Source organism: Excalfactoria chinensis, chromosome 3 (assembly GCF_039878825.1).
Source record: "Excalfactoria chinensis isolate bCotChi1 chromosome 3, bCotChi1.hap2, whole genome shotgun sequence".
Taxonomy (NCBI): Eukaryota; Metazoa; Chordata; class Aves; order Galliformes; family Phasianidae; genus Excalfactoria; species Excalfactoria chinensis.
Window position 1 is genome coordinate 68182373 of NC_092827.1, and position 18540 is coordinate 68200912.

Genomic DNA, 18540 nt, shown 5'->3' on the forward strand with positions numbered 1-18540 from the left:
GACTTTATCATGAGACTATGTTTATGTTACTGTGAGAACAGTGGGCACGTGCCCCAATAACTACTTGCATGCTGAACTTCTCACAGTCGTTTCCTACAACATAAAAGCAAACATTCAGAATTTGCTAGTGTCTTATTCCAGAATGTTCCCTTCCTGAAAGCCCTTATCAGTGAAATTATCCTGCACTTTTTCCCAAAGCACAGCATTTTTCTTTCCCTCTTTTTTTTCATTACAGGAGTGGACCACGGTCTCTGACTGCCTCTGTATGTCTTCCTGGATTATTCTCAGTTATGTTTGTACGCTAGTTCTGTATCTGTAGTTCTCATTGTTTTCATTTCTTCACTGCTAGTTCAGCTGCAATGAATTGGCAAGACAGGGATACATTTGTACCTGCAACTGTGCATGGTATGCGAGAATCACTCAACACGAAAAGCACTGTCTCAAAGAATCTTCAGTGTCCCCAAGGTAAAATTACAGAGTTCTCAGCTACAAAAGTTCTGCTTTCTGGTTTAAGTTAAAAACTAAGATAAAACAAATCTTTCTGCAGTTGTGTACTGTGTGCAATCCATAGTACTCATTTCAAGCTCTACTGAAAGCAATATTTTTTTTCAGTTCACTTCCTCCAGTGATAAAATGATAAAAAAGTCCTACAGCTTCATTTTCTCATCTCCTTCCCACAGTGAACATCACACAGTTTAAGTTCCTGTTTCCATATTTGCACAGTCTTTTTGTCTGATAATTCTGATTTTCTAGTAATCTGAAACCCTTCAGGTTGCCCATTATGCTCTGTTTTTGCTGCTGCTTTGCTTCCCTATTAATCACAGTCAGTTCCTTGCTAGAGGGGTCTCACGAGACTTGGTGCTGCCACAATATGCATGCTGGGTAATAACATGCAAGAGCGTAGCTAAAAATGAATTTTGGTCAAGACTACACTATTTCTACTGATTTCTGCTAACATTAAATATCAGTAAAATTTAAATGTTTTAAGATCACAAATGGATGCATTTTATGAAAGACAGTACTATCACAGCTAGGAGTGCAGGTATCTGAAACTACAGCCTCAAACTATTACTATAAATGCAGTAGAATGGAAAGACGTGATATGTGCTAATTACAAAATCCTCCCTAACAAGAGTCAAAATTAGTTTCTTATAACCAGATATTGATTAGCAGTATTTTGAGAATAATGGTGGGCAAGTCATTATGTGTTTGTTTTCAGGTGGCAATTACAGAACAATTATAGCTTCCTTAAGGCAGTTATCATAACAGATCTTTTATCACTGGCATTGAAATGCACTTTTATAATAAAAAACCAGAAGCAGAAAATAGGGGCTGTGTATGAAAATAACACTATCTTGGCTATTAACAATTGGCTTCACACTGACTGACAAGATCTTAATTTCATGTTTTTTTCACCACTATGCAAGTGTCTGTATCTAAGAAGCACCAAGAGGAGGAAATAATGTAAGATAGCACCAATACAAAGAACACTAAAATTCCACTGCTGGAAGAGCAGTATAAAGCCTGAACATGCACCATTAGGTGCCATGTACCAACCTTCAGAATGCTGGAGCCTCCAGCATGATGAAGGTTTGATCACTCTGCATATGAATCTTTCTAACAAATAGCTCTACAAGCACAAGTCTAGAACGTGTAAGAAAAACCAAATGCAATCAGGAAGCCATTTTAAAGTCCTTAACACGCTACAAAATTTCATGAATTAGTCTCAAAGGAAAGAAAATGGAGCTCCAGTAAAAGTAAAAGATCTTCCTATTCTGAATTTATGCTAAAGAGTTTCATGCTGATGGAAGAGGAATATTTTCAAGTTTGGCTAAAAGTACATTAAGCTTGCATTTCCAGCTGAAGCAGGAGTTTAGAAGTTTATCATAACAGTTTAACATGAAGCTCAGTGTTATGCACCTCAGTGTTACAGGAAAGTATTTTTTCATATAATTTCATTTTGAAAGTAAGTAACTGCCAGTGCCATAAGGACATGATAAATGACAGAGGCCCGTCATTATTACTTCAGTCATTTGTCCATATTCTCTCTGGATATGGGTCTACAAGCAGTCATGAAATCCACCCACAGCTCCTGAACTACCAACTTCAGAGTTTACAGTTCTACTATTTTCCTAAGTAGTAGTCAATTGTAATACTGTATTAACACAGTTAAGTAAAAGTACTTCTTCATTTCCAGATTTCATGTCCCCTGTAGCCAGAGTAAAATAATTGAGCAGCATTGAAAAATAATCAAATTACCCTTGCTAAGTATATAATTATGTGGCCTACATATATGTATCTGTGTATGCAGGTTTGGGCTGTGGTATATAAGCATTCATGTTTTACACCATGAATGTAGCATTAATTTGAATATACACACACACAGAAACAAAACAGGCCAGCTTGGCTTGATTGGGCCACTACTAGAAAATAAAATTATAACCAGAAATATCTTCAGACAATTGATTGTTAACTATCACTGATCATCTGAAAATTTCATAGGAAGTGAACACCATCTCTGAACATAATAAACCTGAACTGATCCCCAAGGTAAGAATAAGCATGTACTGATGACCAAATATGTTTTCACTAGGATACGCAGAAGACTGATGTGACATTTCATAATAAATTCTAATATATATTCTGAACTCAGAAACAACAGTAACAATCACTTACTTCTCAGATTTCCCATTCCAGGTGTCAGGCTCATTCTGGGAGGCAACGTGCTATGATATGGTGGAGTAGTGCTGAATAAGATATCATTTGGAAGAGCCTGGTCTAGCATTGAACTTCGAGAGCTGGCATATGAAGATCCTCTTCGATTGCTACATATACTTTCATCTGAGAGGGTACGATAAAGTGTCCTCCGTGGAGAAAGGTTTCCATAAAATGAAAACTAAACATCAAAATATGGAGATAAAAGATTATACATTACCGGTTAAAACAATTTCCACCAGTAGATCCCATCATCAAGCTGAGAGTATTTTTCTGGGCAGGCATTCTGAAATTGGTGAGCTAATATAGATCACAGATTTGTTCCATCACATCAGCCCTACTGAGGGCTCATAAAGTCGAATTGGATTTTCATACTTCCTCCTCTTGATATTTTGGAACAAATTTCCATGAATTAATCAGATTCTGTGCAGCTTTATTAACTCTAAATGTTAAGTGAAATCTCCATAGCATTATGACAGCAATCTTTTTTTTCCAGCAATACATGTATCTAAGGCTACCAGCTCTTGGTAACATTTATTGAAGACTGTGCATATAACTCTTTGATTTTAATTTGAAATGCTCTAATATTAAACATTCTGAACTGATATAGGGTGCAATATAATTCATTGAACAGCAAGAGTAATTTTAGAGACTGCATTTCTCCAAATATCATGAAACAGGCTCAGTAAGTGGGATAATAGAGTTTAGTGGAAACTGTTACGTATTTCAAAAAGTTATTTAACCACAACCCAAACATCTACAGTAAAACAAGATGTTATTGCCATGTAAAACTGGGCCATTTCACTTCATAAGTCACTCTTCAGCACTGAAAAACCTGTTATTTCTCACAGCTACAAAGGTCAGTTATTGTCCTAATTATTTTAACTGATTTGTTTTGCTTATAACAGTTTAACATCTAGCCCTATTTTCCATTTAACTAAGTACAAGGAGCATACTCTCAATGAAGAAAATATGCTTAGGACCAGTAACTCTTCAAAACAGTGAATCTAGCATAGAGTTAAAAATATCTACGTTGTTATATTTCTGAACAAAATTCACTCACTGATGAACGCTTCTAAAAAGAATAGAGAGAAACGCTCAGTCATGCCACAAAGAACAGTCTTTGTAGAACAGTTCAATATACTTCATATCTTTAGTTCAGGAAAGCATCTATATTGAGGACAATACAGAAAATACTTAATTGTTAGAATGTTTAGCTACGTCCCAAAAAAGTTTAAGGCAGATACTCAGATTCTAATCTAGGAAAGCATCATAATACCAGCAGGGGGGGAGAAAGAGGGGCAGTGATCAGAGATACCAGATAGTGGTATCAACAGTCATGAGCAGCAGTCCTAAATGGATGCAAGACATAGACGACATCCTTAAGTATATGAACACATGGTTAAACAGTGGTTGAAGAATAGTAAAAGCTGCTGAGTCCTAATAGGGACCACACTGAGCAAAAGACTGAAAAATTAAAAGCATCTGTAAATTAAAAGAATCTCCAGTCCTCTTTGACATACTTGAGACTCTCAGCAAGCATTCTGCTACAACTCTTGTGTGTTTCTGAAGTCTCCCAACATCACTTTGCATTTTTATATAAAAAGACTGGCCAGTAGCTCTTCAGATACGTTAAACTTTGATTGTTAAAGCTTTATAGAGTTTAAGAGCGTGACAAATATTAAACTACACATTCTAGAGAGTTCACTATTCCCTGACCTTTGAAGAAGGTGTGATAAAACAAAACCAAAGACATGACTCAATTCTGTAGAATTTTACATACTCACAAAAATTACTTTCTGCTTTGCTATCAAAGGCAACTGACCAAGCTATGGCAAGATAACTACTATCTGTGAGGACATTATCAATGACTGGATACTGCTAATTCCTGTGGATGGAGGCCCCTTGCAAACCAGGGCCCGTGGTCTCTCTTACTTAGTTGCCTTGGGAGGAGAAGGGGACAGTAGCCATACAACTCAGAATGGTCATACCACCTCACTTTTTATGTAGGCAGCCAGAAACATTCGCAGCTCTTGAAATCATCACAGAAAGCCAATTTTTGCACTAATCGTAATTCATAAAGACCTCTAGGATATAATTCATAAGAATTCAATCACATACTTAATGTACTTAACATACTTAACATATTGCACTTTAAAAATACATATAATCTGAATTTCAAACTCTGCACTTAGAGGATTCCCATGTGTTTCTTTTGTTCAGACATGATGATTATGCTATTTAGCACGCTGTATGAACACTGGGGGTTAAGAGGGCATTGAATTTATATCTAAGTGTGACAGTTACTCAAGTAATTCAATTGCTTTGTGCTTTATTGCAAATTAAGCCCAAAAATGAGAATCATGTATACGTGAAACATAGTAAATTCTAAATTCCCTATACTCTTCCTGTGAACTTTTTAATATTCCTGACTGTCTTCATACTGTATAGAGTTATGCACTCCTCTAGCACCAACAACTATGCCTTCTGAGTACTTCCAGCAACTGCCTATGCAAAACTGTGATTCAAACAGAACTGTCTGTACCGAGTAGAACAGGACAGGGAAAAAAAGGCTTACTTTTTATTCCTCTGCCTAAATATAATTTGAAGTGAATAAATGTAACAACCCAACCATGAAAATGTTACTCTTAACCTTTGAAATTATAATTAACTTGCTCAACCTTTACAGTTAAGCAGAGTCACACTTAGACAAACGCTGTATTTCATCCATTATCATGAAGTAGGTATCATTTTCATAGTGTGGGAGACAATGTTTTGGGATTTATGGTCAGCATTTAAAGCATTCCCAAGGAATATACTTAGTTTACACAAAATGATGTTGCCTTTCCTATAGAAATTTCTGGAATCCCAGAAGATCATTTCTAACATCATTGTGTCTGAATTACATACAAATAAAGTAGCTAACCTTTCTTCTCCCCTCCTCCACAGATATATTTTCTGGAAGCATCAACTTCAGAAAATCTTCTTTGGACAACACTTGCTGGCTTTCAACAATGGCATTCCTCACGGAAGTTTGAAGTGGACTTGATGCAGACACAGCATCGATATCATCGTATACTCTGTTGAAACAATTGCAAAATAAGCAATAGTGCTCTTGGATTTATTTTCAGGCACACAATAAAACATGTTAGAATTATCTCCTGCTACAGCATGCTTTGATTTAGAACACGTTCCAGACATTTCACATGAAACCGTTTGTGGGTTTTATGGGTCCAAGATGAAATTCTTAAGTCACTGAACGATCTGAAAGGGGAAAAAAAATATAGAAAAAAGAAAAGAAAAAAAAAAGAGCATAATGCTAGTTTATCCCAACTTGCCTCTCTCCTTTTCGCACACAGCATTTCTCTATTGTTGGGGTTTTACTCGTTATCAACATTTTCAATAGTTCCTCACAAATCAAAATATTTTTTTTAATTACTTAGCAAATATGACAATCAAGATTTTTTAGTGTGGTATTTTATCCAAACTGAAAAAATTACCATGGTCATCAACAGCAACATTTGAAGTATATTTATAATCAATTGTGCCATGTGCCAAGTGTGTTTCATTATCGGCAATTTCATACAGCTGTTTAGACAAATAAAACAGCTGTCTTCTTTAATTATCAGTATATAAAAATGTATTTACAGTCAACAAAGGACTGTCAAGCTGAATTATGATTTTTCACCCTCCTTCCAGTGAGAAAGGAGAGAATTTTAGCAGAGTTACTTTTGAAATGCAATCTAAGGAACCAGAGATCTGCAGTCACATAGAACATGCATTTGAATCCATTACTTACTGTCAAGTGCAGCATAATCAGTGACTCTGTCCTCAGCGGAGAGAAAACAAGCTTTGCTATGGTAAAGTGTAATTCTCAGTGAATTATATCCTATAGTGGCACAACATTCAGCAATTGACCTGATTTCCAACATCATTGCTAATTAGAGATGTTATTTTATTTCAACATAATTATCCTCAGAGGGATATTTCCTCTCTGTGATGTATAGAAAGCTTTCCTAGAAAGAAAGAGGTGAAGAAGTGCTCTAAACCAGGGAAAAACCTGAAAATGTTTTCTGGTATCAGAAGTGCTGCCATATTCAATTAATATTTCATAAATGGAACTAGCTCTTGAAGATGCTTTTCAGAATAGCTGTGGCTTCAGTCTAAATGCTATGCCTCATTATGCAATTTGGTTTTAAGGGTTCTATTTATAATTTAAAAATATATATATATTTCATGGGTTCATTAACTTCAAAATACAAAAACTAGGAATCAATGAAGCTATTATTTTTCAAACGCAAGTACTACTATGACTGAACAATTTAATATTTGAAAGCCTAAAATAAATAAGTAAGCAAATAAACAAATCACCTGTACAATAACACAAAGTAATGTAAATAACAAGGACAGGAAGGTAGTAAAGCAGTAGCATTTTTAGATTTTGAAAATTAGAAATGTTAGAGATAACATCAAGCTCTTATCTCATAAATATGCACACGTATTATAAAGTACTATGTGCAAATATCCCATTCCTATTAAACAAAGAATAATCCTGTATTAGGCACTTGAAAATCAGGGTCTGCGTGTCATCTTGTAAATTTATCAAGATATGAAGGACTGAATATGATTTACTGAGACACAGAACTAAACAGGTTATGCACAGAAAGAAATCAAAGAGGTTATCAGACAAGATGATTCTGAAGGTAACAAAAATTTAAACATTTGTTTTTAATAGTAGATTCAAATATTAGTTATTATTGCTGCAGTACTTGGAAAGTTTCATCTCTATTTGAAGTACTGCATCTTTTCTTTTGAATGCAAGTGTTTTCCTTTCACCTACAAGTAACACATTCTGAAAGAGCTATTCCTACATTAAGCTGTACGTGCAGATGCTGACTATAACTGATAAGAGTATCTTTGTCTAAATGTTACTTGTTTAAAAAAGTAATAACAATGCACTTCTAATGAAGCCTGCACGTTGTGCATAATCTCTCGAGCATCAGAGATCACAAACTTGACCTTTGTCTTGTGAGGTCCTATCCACCAGTTCCTACCTATTTGTTAAAATATGTCAGAAAAGCAGTACATGAAAATCACCCAAATACCTCAAAATGGCATTGATTTTCCTAATTATCCACATATACTTGTGCTCAATTTATAGTCATCTTTCTCAATCTCTAATGAATTTGTTGACAGAGTATGCAACAAGGTAGGAAGGTTTAATACAGAAACATTAAGAAGTAAGCTATTTTCAAATAACTCTAATGTTTCCAAACATTTCTTGAAAAGGCCTTTAGACATAAAACTGTGGCTTCCCAGCTGTTTCCCAGAGATTTAAAAAGGACATACATAAAAGCACAGGAATAAACCAAACATTTGAATGTGAAATAGAATCCATAATTTTTCATCTTTCTATCCTATTTTAAAATATATTTCCTTTGCCTTTCTGCCCCAAACATAGTTGAAAGAATTCTTACTCGTGGCATTCAGAAATTTCAGATTCTTCAGGTGTAGGACTTCCTTCGGATTTCTTCCACCCAATGACGTATTTACTCACTGCTCCTTGTCTGTGGTACGGTTTCGAAACTGACCCAGAAATCTGTTGACTACTACTCTGCGACACTATATAGACTTTGGAGGTATCTAGGGAGCCACTCTTTTTAGAGCAATGTGTTGATGGGCTTCCAGAATGATGTGACCCACTGGAAAAGCAAAGGAAACATACAAAAGCAAAAGCAAATTCTGTTACAAAAAACCAGCAAATGAAAAATTCTTCCCCATATATTCAGATATAATTCTCAGTGTTAACTTCTTCTTAAGTGAAAATCAAGGGAGCAGCATCAGTAATTTTCTGAGTATTGTTTATAAATATGTATATATAATAAAGGTCTTTGATGACAATAAAATAATAATGAGCTTTTAAAACAAGTAATATCCAAATTAACTTGCTGAAATGCAAACACAAACCAGGATGTGAGCCAAAACTAAAGACACAAGCTTAATAAAAAAACAGGGATTTGTATGTGCTTTTTTCAGTAAATACACACACACACACACACACATTATTCATAGTATAATTCAATTTATGCAAAAATACTATATAGGGAATTACCCCAAATACTACTCTAAGTGTAAGAATTCTATGTCTTTTCCCTTTCACTTTGATTTTTCAAGTTAATGCCAGTTTAAATTCGGTCTTTCATTCAGTACCATTCTCTGGATGATTTTAATAGTCTTTCTTATTACAAATAACAGCCTCTGACGACTCTCAAAATGATTCAAAATGAACTAACTCAAACGCTTCCTTGAAGAATGAAGTTGTTCTTTTCATCTTGCAGGTGAAGTAACCAACACATTCACAAACCAAGAGTATTAGACTGGAAACCAAAGCAACAGCTCCTAACTTTCATTGCTGATTTGCAAATACCAAACACAGTCCTACCTATTAACATAGCACAGGATTCACTCACAAGGGACAAGAAGACGTTGCTGAATCAAATGCAAGCAAAGCACATGCACTGTGCATTAGATGTCATTAGATCTGATTAAACTATTTGATATGGAAGAAGCTTCAATCATCTCTCTTCTTCCCCACAAATGCAGAAACAAGATCAGGAGTTTTATGAGGAAGACAATAATGGAGGTGATGTTAAAAGAAGTATGGTTGCTTTCATGCTTGTTATGTTTGCAAAAATAAACAGAAATTATATAAAGACATATATGTAAAGGCATAATCAGAATAATTCAGCAATGGAAAACTAAAGTCTAAAGGTGAAGCAAGCATTGAAGCATAATGTAAAAAATATATTGGACTGACAGCAAGGACACTATTGAGAGTATTTTAGATTTCTCTATGTAACTAAACTCCAGAAAAACTGAGTATCCAACTTCATTCTGTATATTTTAAATAACAGGATATTTTTTCTAAGAAATGAAATACTCTTAGAAACTTGCTTTTAAATGAGTTCAAAGCAATGGTTGGAATAAGTACCATATATTCTCAGCACCCGAACGATACTGATGGTCTATGAGTGCGAAAAAGCCTAAAGGCAACGGAGCTGTTTCAGCTACAGTAACCTAAAGGAATTTGATAATTCATGTGTGTACTTAATATAAAATAAGAGAGAGAAAGCCATTAACAACACAGCTACAAGACACGGTGTTGTGCACAGCTCAAGTCAACCCTGTAGTTTGAAATAGTGTTTCACGCATCAGGCTTAATTCCCAGACAGTTTTTTCAGGGGGCTCTTTATCTGATCATGTTAGAGAATCAAACCAATTGATGTCCAATTGAACTTAATTTATTCATAGAATCATCATAGAGCCACAGAATCATTATGTTTTTTTATTCAATAAATTCAACTTTAATAAGGAAATTTTTTATTTATAGATCTATGACTATCCACTACTCTGTGGGTTTTTATTTCAGTTTTATACTGTTTAGCCATTGTAGAACACGCACACTGTTTAACATTTATAAACTAATTTTGAGTAAATGCCTCATTTAGGCTAGAGCTTCATCACTGCAAATTATGAACAATTAAAAACTCAGTGTCAGACCAGCTGAAAATATACATGGGATGTGGCAGTAGATAGCACTAAAATAGTAACTTTCTTGTTCCTGTTTGAACATTACAGTATTGCAACATCACAGTTATATAACGAGAGTTTAAAAAACTAATATAAGCCTGCAGGTGCTATAAAGGTGATGTCAGCTTTTGAAACAAACTGTAAAATCATTTATCACTCTGGGATAATTTGAAAGACATAGAAGAAAAGTTTAAATAATACGGTCAGGTCACATAATGTAAGTCTGAGATTGTCTTGTGGTGAAAGGATTTGGTACACAGATTAGAAGCAGAACATTGCTACTGCAAAGTAGAATTGGTCATTCCTAACATGAGTTGTCACCTCAGTGATAATTGCATCTTTGTAAATGTCTGAGTAAACTCACTTAAAATCTATATAAATCCATATGTTTTTCAATCGTTTTTTAGAGTAATCTATGGCATGTTTGCTCCAAATAAGAGAGCAGCATAATACTTAATAGCTGCATGAAATCTTAATTATGAATGCAGCCAACACAAGTGATGAAAACGCATATTGATTACAGCCCTCTATGATGAAGTCACAGAAAAAGAGCATATTTCTTCCTAATCTGTAAATCTAAATTTCAACACATACAAAGTAGAGTAAATGTGGAGCTTCTACATTACCACGGTTGTGGTGAAAGCTTAGTGTGAATGTATTTACTTTTCACATCAAAACTATAATATCAGTCAAAACTATCTTCCATAAGTTATAAAGAAAAATACTAACATTCATAGTAAGCATAGAAGACTAATTCAGTCAAACATATGAAGACACGAGAATATTATTTTGTTATTTTCCTGTCCTAATTGACATTGAGAACAGAAAGACGAGATGGAAAGAACAATTTCCTTCAACTACTTCACAGAGTAAAAAACTTCCACATATAGACCAAAGTCTCAAGTTCAAAGTCATCATAAAGTGGGAAAAGGGAGACAAAGGCAACCAGCTAAAAAGAGTACTTTCACGGTTTCCTTTTAACAGATGTACCGTGCACACATTCCATTAGTAACAAAAAGAAGAGTGAAAACACAGCTAGAAATACAGCACAAGATACAAAAGCATAAAGTATATGTCACAATAGGTAAATTAGGGTTGATTGTATGCAATCACTTTATGTAAAAATTGCCAATTTTAATTACTTTGATTACTTCAACATCATTTATTGTCTGGATGAGGAGCTACAAGATATGGTTTAGTAGCTTGTGGTACTAATGGTAATGGGAGGACGGTTGGACTAGATGACCTTGTATGTCCTTTCCAACCTTGTGACTCTATGATCATCTGATGTAATTTCTTGTCCAGTACTAAATAAGTTTGAAGGGAAGTAAGCTTTAGGGGAAAAAAAAAAATATATTAAGGAAAGCCGATGTCAAAATGACATGACTGAAGTGTTTGGACCTGCTCTAATCCTTGTAACCAAGAAAGATGAGGAAAGACTAACTTTCAATTCACAAGAATAATGCAAAGTATGAAAGCATCTTAGGTTTCCTTCTTTACAAATGAAAGTAAAATTGTGGGTTTTCCAACATTTTAGCTCTCAGATGATCATAGGTAGAATATCATGGGTTTGTCAAAGATTAAGTCCAATAAATTTCAGTAAACTTCTCAATAATAGTACATGGTGAATTCTCAAATATAAGTGAAATCAGTGTCAAAACATATCCTAGAAATACACTGTGAGAATGAGCTTCACAAATACTAAGAAAACAAATAAAAATGAAGAATTCAGTTTATCATACCACTTCATTTCTAATCAGATGTTTCCCAGCTTTGAAAATCTAAGCAATTTGTATAAAGCTATACACAAATTCCTGATCAGATCTGGAAGCAGGACTAGTCATGCTCCTTAAGAAGACTCATCAAGAATTGCCTGAAAAATACTATAATTCCTCACACGGGTATTTGAATAAAACAAAAATCAGTATCAGTTAGGTACATTTTCAAAGAAAAGCAAAGAAAATAACTCCAACAACAACAACAAAAAATCTCTGAACATCAATCTATAAACCAAAACCCCTGATTTATAAGATTTATAAGACGTATAAAACACATACCTGGAATGAGAAGAGATTTCACTGAGGTCTCCCATACTTCCTTCAGCCGTATGACTGGCAGAAATAGCAGAGGCATAGCTATGAACAGCATACATCTTAGCTGGATCCTCATCTAGCCCAGGAGTTTCAGAAGACTCAGTCCATTGCTCAGTACGACAATGCACTCCAGACCTGCTGCCAGCAAGATGCAGAGGAGCCAGAAGAGGAGCAGACATACAAGGAGCTGTATCAATTCCACTATCAGTTGAAGCTCCTTTTATATAGGTTAATCCAAGCAGCTCAGGATCCATAAGATCTCCAGAACCAAAGTGTTTTTCATCACTGTTGCTGGATGTATTGCTAGATAGGGTATTGCTGCTTGAGTGGCTTGAACAGCTTTTATCTCCAATCTTAACAGCAAGAGGAAAACAAACAAAAAAGAACCAACTCAAGTTAAATGGTAAACTCTTAATTTTCATGCAAATTACTGAATTTGTGCCATTCAAAGATTATTATTTTTTACAGCATGCTATAACTACAAATATGAAAAAACAATTTCACAACTTGTTTCCATTAAATAATTGCACAATTGGCTAGACAGACTAGAGGTTGATGTGGATAGGATTAGAAGGAATGGCCTAAAGTTGTGCCGGGGGAGATTCAGGTTGGGTATTAGGAAAAATTTATTCACAGAAAGAGTGGTCAGGTGCTGTAATGGACTCCCCAAGGAGGTAGCTGAGTCATCGTCCTACATTTAGGTGTGGTAGTAAGGAACGTGCTTTAGTGGGGAAATATTGGTGGTAGGTGGACAGTTGCACTAGACAATTTAGGAGGTCTTTTCCAACCATGGTGATAATACGAGACAGCAAATAAAAGTTAATACTAGACACTACTTCCATCCTATATTGCAAATCATAAGATCAGACTTGAATTTTTTGATTATAGGACTTGCTTAACATCCATAAAATTGAATTTCTGGAAAGTTGAAACAGGCATTTGCTACAGCAAGAAGCATTCATAATTATATAAACAATTTCTGCTGCAAGTCTGAAGAACACTGGAGAATGAATTATCCTTGGCTTTTTCTCATTGCAGGTGAAATACACTGTTTATTGAATCAAATCCAATGGCTGCTTGAACTCCAGCCAAGTGCAATGTATGTGAACCAGATGAAAGTAACTTAAGTAATAGGCCTCCAAACTAAGTATGGCAACTGAAGTATAAGAATTATGTCACGCATTTGTGTCAATAAAGTATTCATGCTTTGTTTTGTTTTTCTACAAAGAGATTTTATAGAATCTTGGATTGACTTTATCTTTGTATTATCTTTGAATAGCCAGAATAAGGACAGATGGGCTTCTATTAGGTAGAACATAAGTTGGAAGGGAGACTAACTCTTTTTTTTTTTATCTTTCATTTTTTAATGAATTCTTCTTCCTAGGAGATGTATATAAACATAGTTGTTGCTCTGTAACTGTAAAAGCAGTTTGAAAAGACAGACTCCAAAAATAACATTCCTGTTCCATATGGGAATTAATGTGCCTCAAAATTTGAGAAAATTATTTTTTCAAAAAAAGTAAGGGTTATATTTGTATTTATAATAACCCTTATGAAATGGCTGTGACCTTAAAACCAATAGAACAACTGACAAATATACAAATGAGCAGTTTTTCCAAGGAGCTACTCTGTGAAGTGTCCGGCAAAAAGGCACGTCTCTTTCTATTGTAAATGTGAAATGGAACCAAAGTGGAAAGGAACAGAAAAAGAAAAGGGCAAAGTCATTAAATCAGCCTCAGAAGACACAGAATACATGAACCCTCCCAAAGAGTTCCTGTATGTCATTGAATGTAAATGCTTAGGCACCCCTGACTCTGCAAGCAGCTAAGTATCTGGACAACATCTATTGATTCAGACATTTTGAACAGTTGGAAGTTCACCACAGCTCAGGATTGTTTTATCCATTTCCTTGAGCCATGAGAAATTTTTGTATAAAAGCTCAGTGTGACCCTAATTCTAACTTGTTTCTGAATATTATGTCGTGGAGTAAGATTCATAAAAAAAGAGTAAAATCAGGAGGAATACGATAATCATCCAAGGCCAAAAAAAGAAAAAAAAGAGCTTGAGGGTATTAGGTAAGATTTGTCTCACTTTTTTTCCCCTACATAAATCTGATTTAAAACAAAAAAACAAATAAACAACAACAACAAAAAAACAACCAACAACCAAACAGGATAGACGCTTAAATGTTCTACAGAGCTCTTGTATGTTTACAGTGTGAATTTCACTGGCTATCCCATAGCTGGCAGTTATATGGCAAACTGAGTTGAATAAAAAGGGGGTGCACAGAAGAATGTTAAGGTTCCTTTGCAAGGTGATGACCATTTTTTCTGTTTTACAGCATATAACAAGTAAATTGTATTATCTTGTAACAACCATCTTTATTGGTTCCTATTTAGTACAGTGCAGTTCTTTATTATGTGCATTACACAAATGAAACACAAATGTAAGTCCACCATCGAATTTTCTGTTCAGGAGCCCATCATAAAACTTGAGAGCTGTCGGTAGCTTAAAAATCGGAATGGATTTTAGCAAACTCAGCATTAATTTTGGGATCAGTACTGTGTCTATATAATTGTTGTATATACTGACTCCAGCTTCATGTAAACTTAGGCTTAAGGCACAGAAAGTATTTTTGCACATAATGGGTCAGCATGATTCTGCTTTTGATAGTACTTTTTTGAGAAATATCGGGCTAGATTTTCAGAAGGAATCAAAGTATATAATATGAGAACATGGCCTTAGATTCTGACCAGTGTGAGTCTACAAATAGCGTATAATTCCTACTATGTAACAAGTTTCTCATGTGTCAAGCACAAAAGACAATGGAAGACGAAGACTGGGCATATAATTAGATTCATTCATTGATGATTTTGCCATTACTGAGGACAAACCTCTGAACTAGGAGACCTGAAATCTTTTCAGCATCCCCAACATAGAAACTGCACGTATACATTGCTTACTGGTGAATATAGTACATGTGTATTATATGCATCATGACAATTTTCTTGTTTCATACAAGAAATACTTCACATATTAAACAAGCCAGTACGAACGAGTCTGTAAACAAACAGCAGAGCGTAGCCTATATTAGTAAGTGTCCCAGACTCAAGCCCTCTTGGGGTATGTAGTTTACAATCAAGTCAAGCATGCCCAATTCATCTCTCATTCAAGAGCTGTTTATAAATTACCCAACCATAATTTTAATGTGTGTTTCTTTAATCCAAGATTGGATTCCTTCCCAATCCATCCCCACCCCCTTTTATTTATTTATTTATTGGAGTTTTGAATGACACTGAGGTAAAGACTTACATGTGAAAGTTTATTTGGTGACTCCTTGCCGCTGCCATCTTTTTGTAAAGCCCGGTCTTTGTAGGAGCCGAGGATTTTGGTCGATGGTGCATGCCACTTGGTTTCTGCCATAAATAATTGTGTTTTAATTTCTGAATGTTAAAAAGATGAGTATACTGCACAAAGAAAAGAGCACATGGCTTAGCATCAGGTTTCAAACCTGCACACTGTTTGGAATCAAAGATGTGCAACTTTGCAGAATTATTAAAATCTAGCTTTTAAGTGAAATTCAACCACTTTTCCATCATTCATGATGCTTTCTAAAGTACCAGAGCAGTTCATTGGATATCTAGATATCCCACACCATATTCTACTAGATTGTCTGTAACAACTTCAGTTTTCGCTGTCATATCACCACTTTTTGGGTATCAAACTGTTACATCAGAAGGTGGCTGCACTTCAGCGAGTAGTACAGTAGAAAGAACAAAGAACATTTGTTTTTGAGATGTGGTATTTGTTATTACCAGAATGTCTAGATCCTTCCAAACTTTCATCTCGTTCTCTGCCTCCTTCAATCTCCAGTGAGCCTGAACCTTGGTGTTCATGAAGCAAAGGGGACTGGCACCTTTTAACATAAGCAGAAAATTAAGCCGTTTGGTTTTATTCTAGAAAACCATTTACATGACAAACAACAACAGTTTCTACTCTTCAAAGCAAATATTTTGTAAAGTGGTTTGTTTAAGCAGTCATTATTTCTCCCACCAAGCAAGTATAGTGACATTTCCAAACACTGAATAGATGTATTTACATACAATTTTCTCAACAGCACACTTAAGTCTTAAGTGTGAACAAACCATGATGACTTTGAGCTTTAAAAACAAATGCATTCTTGGAGCAAAGGGTTTTGCAGGGGATAACTATGGTAATGCATACTTAACTGCTTAATAAACTAAGCCCTGGAGAAAATAAGAGTATTTTTGCAAGGTTTCACACTCAGAACACATTTGCTTGATCAATTGCTTTATATTTTGTAAAATTTGCTACTTCATTTTTACATAACACTATGGATGTCTGCACTCATGTCAGAATTAGATCTGTATGAAATTCTACAAATATTTCGATCTGAAGTACAAATTCTACTGTAAAACTTGCATAAATTATATTATTTCACAAGGCCACATAACGAAAATAAAGTCACAGTTAGTAATCTCTGTCCTGGTAAAATAACACCAGAGAGATTTTTGTGCATATACAGTAATAAATAATAAATAAATACATTTGCACCTATTTAACTATCAGAGATTTCAGTGAAAAATCTCCAAGATATTGCACCTATATCTGCACAAACAACTATGCCAAAAGAATGTTTCACACAGTCAAGATGATGCTTTCAATATTTACATTTCTTCTTACAGATAGTTTCCAAAATCTTTTTCATTATCCTATCTAAATGCTGCCTCATCCCAACATTTTATAAGCACTGTCAGTTAAATTTGTACAACAAAGTGATTCATTTCAAGTAATGAACAGATTTTTCCACACAATATTTTTAAAACTTGAACAGCATGTTGGTCTTTTACTCACAGATAACTAATTTATAAAACGTTCAGCACCAGTGCATGCAAACGTGACATCTACATATTGCAACGGTCTTAAAAGGAGAAGAAATACCGCTACTCTTTTGAGGAAAGACAATAGGGAATGGATGCCACTGAAACAAGAACAGTAGGAAATAAAACCTTACAAGACTACAATGATCATTTTAAAATTAAATCTTCCCCCAGTTAAACTGAAGGAGGAGAAATTACTGTATAGTTTCAGTTCTGAGTTACCAGCTGATTTCTGACCCATTCCTGGGAAAGCAAAACTAAGAACTTTTTGTTATTTACCCAAAATTGTAAAATAACAGTTTGTTCCTAAAGAGTTAAGTAGCATGAGTAAAATTTTAACAGCATACAGATTAAAATACAGTAAATCTCAAGAGTCTTAAAAGTTTACTAATAGATTTCCCAGAGAAATTTACAATATGCAACATCCAAATAAAATCTGTTTTGGAAAGAAGATGCATGGGAGATTAGAAAAATGAAACAAAATCAATACCCATCATATCCCACTTGCTGTCGCCATTGGCTGCTCCCACTGGGACCTGGGTCACTGGAGGAAGATTGGTTGCTTGGAGAACTTCTGCAATATTGACTAGAGTCATTAACAGTGCACTGAAGTATTTGTAGACTTTCAGACTTGAACTGTTCAGTTGTTTTTTTTTTATAAATTCTTTTTTTACAAACAATGCAGATAAAATATGTATCCTTAATGTACACTCTTTATCAGAATTTTTGAAATATGCTACTTATTTCATGATTAATCAAGTATTTCCATTTCTTCTTCTAAACAACTTGGATTACTCACAAATCAGAACAGATGGATTAGACCTTTAAATTCATGCATAGGAACCTCTGCCTTTCTGAGCAGCTGAAATGCAATGCTGAAATTTGTTTTTGATTACCCTCCAACTCTTCACTTCTGTGAGTATCAATCCGTAACTGCAATTTCACTCAGCTACCTTATCTCAGTTCTTGTTGTTTTTTCAAGACTATATGTAGGAATGAATTTATATACTCAGGGAACACTTGGAAAAAGGTTGTTTTAGATTTAAGCGCCAAGAACATGAAGTTCAATAAGCAACTTCACAGTTCAACTTGAAAATTTCAAAGACATTTACTATTATATTTTGTCTAACCATCAAACACACATATGATAACCACATAGATGGTTGAGTGTCTAACTCTTCACCATATCCTATTCTGATAGGCACTGACAGGACTGAGCCTTTCACAATCAAGAAAATTAT

The 18540-nt window shown here is 34.8% G+C and overlaps 1 protein-coding gene across 5 annotated transcripts in view; it reads right to left on the minus strand.

The window, feature by feature from the left end:
• The window catches only part of SIPA1L2 (signal induced proliferation associated 1 like 2), a 129029-nt gene that overhangs the window by 16724 nt on the left and 93765 nt on the right, over positions 1-18540 (minus strand). For all 5 annotated transcript variants that reach the window (XM_072330964.1, XM_072330963.1, XM_072330962.1 and 2 more), the window contains exons 12-18: positions 17790-17873; positions 16214-16314; positions 15711-15814; positions 12363-12751; positions 8193-8417; positions 5642-5795; positions 2677-2896 (exon numbers count right to left, since the gene is read on the minus strand). In XM_072330964.1, the coding sequence (XP_072187065.1) occupies positions 2677-2896; positions 5642-5795; positions 8193-8417; positions 12363-12751; positions 15711-15814; positions 16214-16314; positions 17790-17873 (1277 nt within the window). The remainder of the gene's footprint in view (positions 1-2676; positions 2897-5641; positions 5796-8192; positions 8418-12362; positions 12752-15710; positions 15815-16213; positions 16315-17789; positions 17874-18540) is intronic.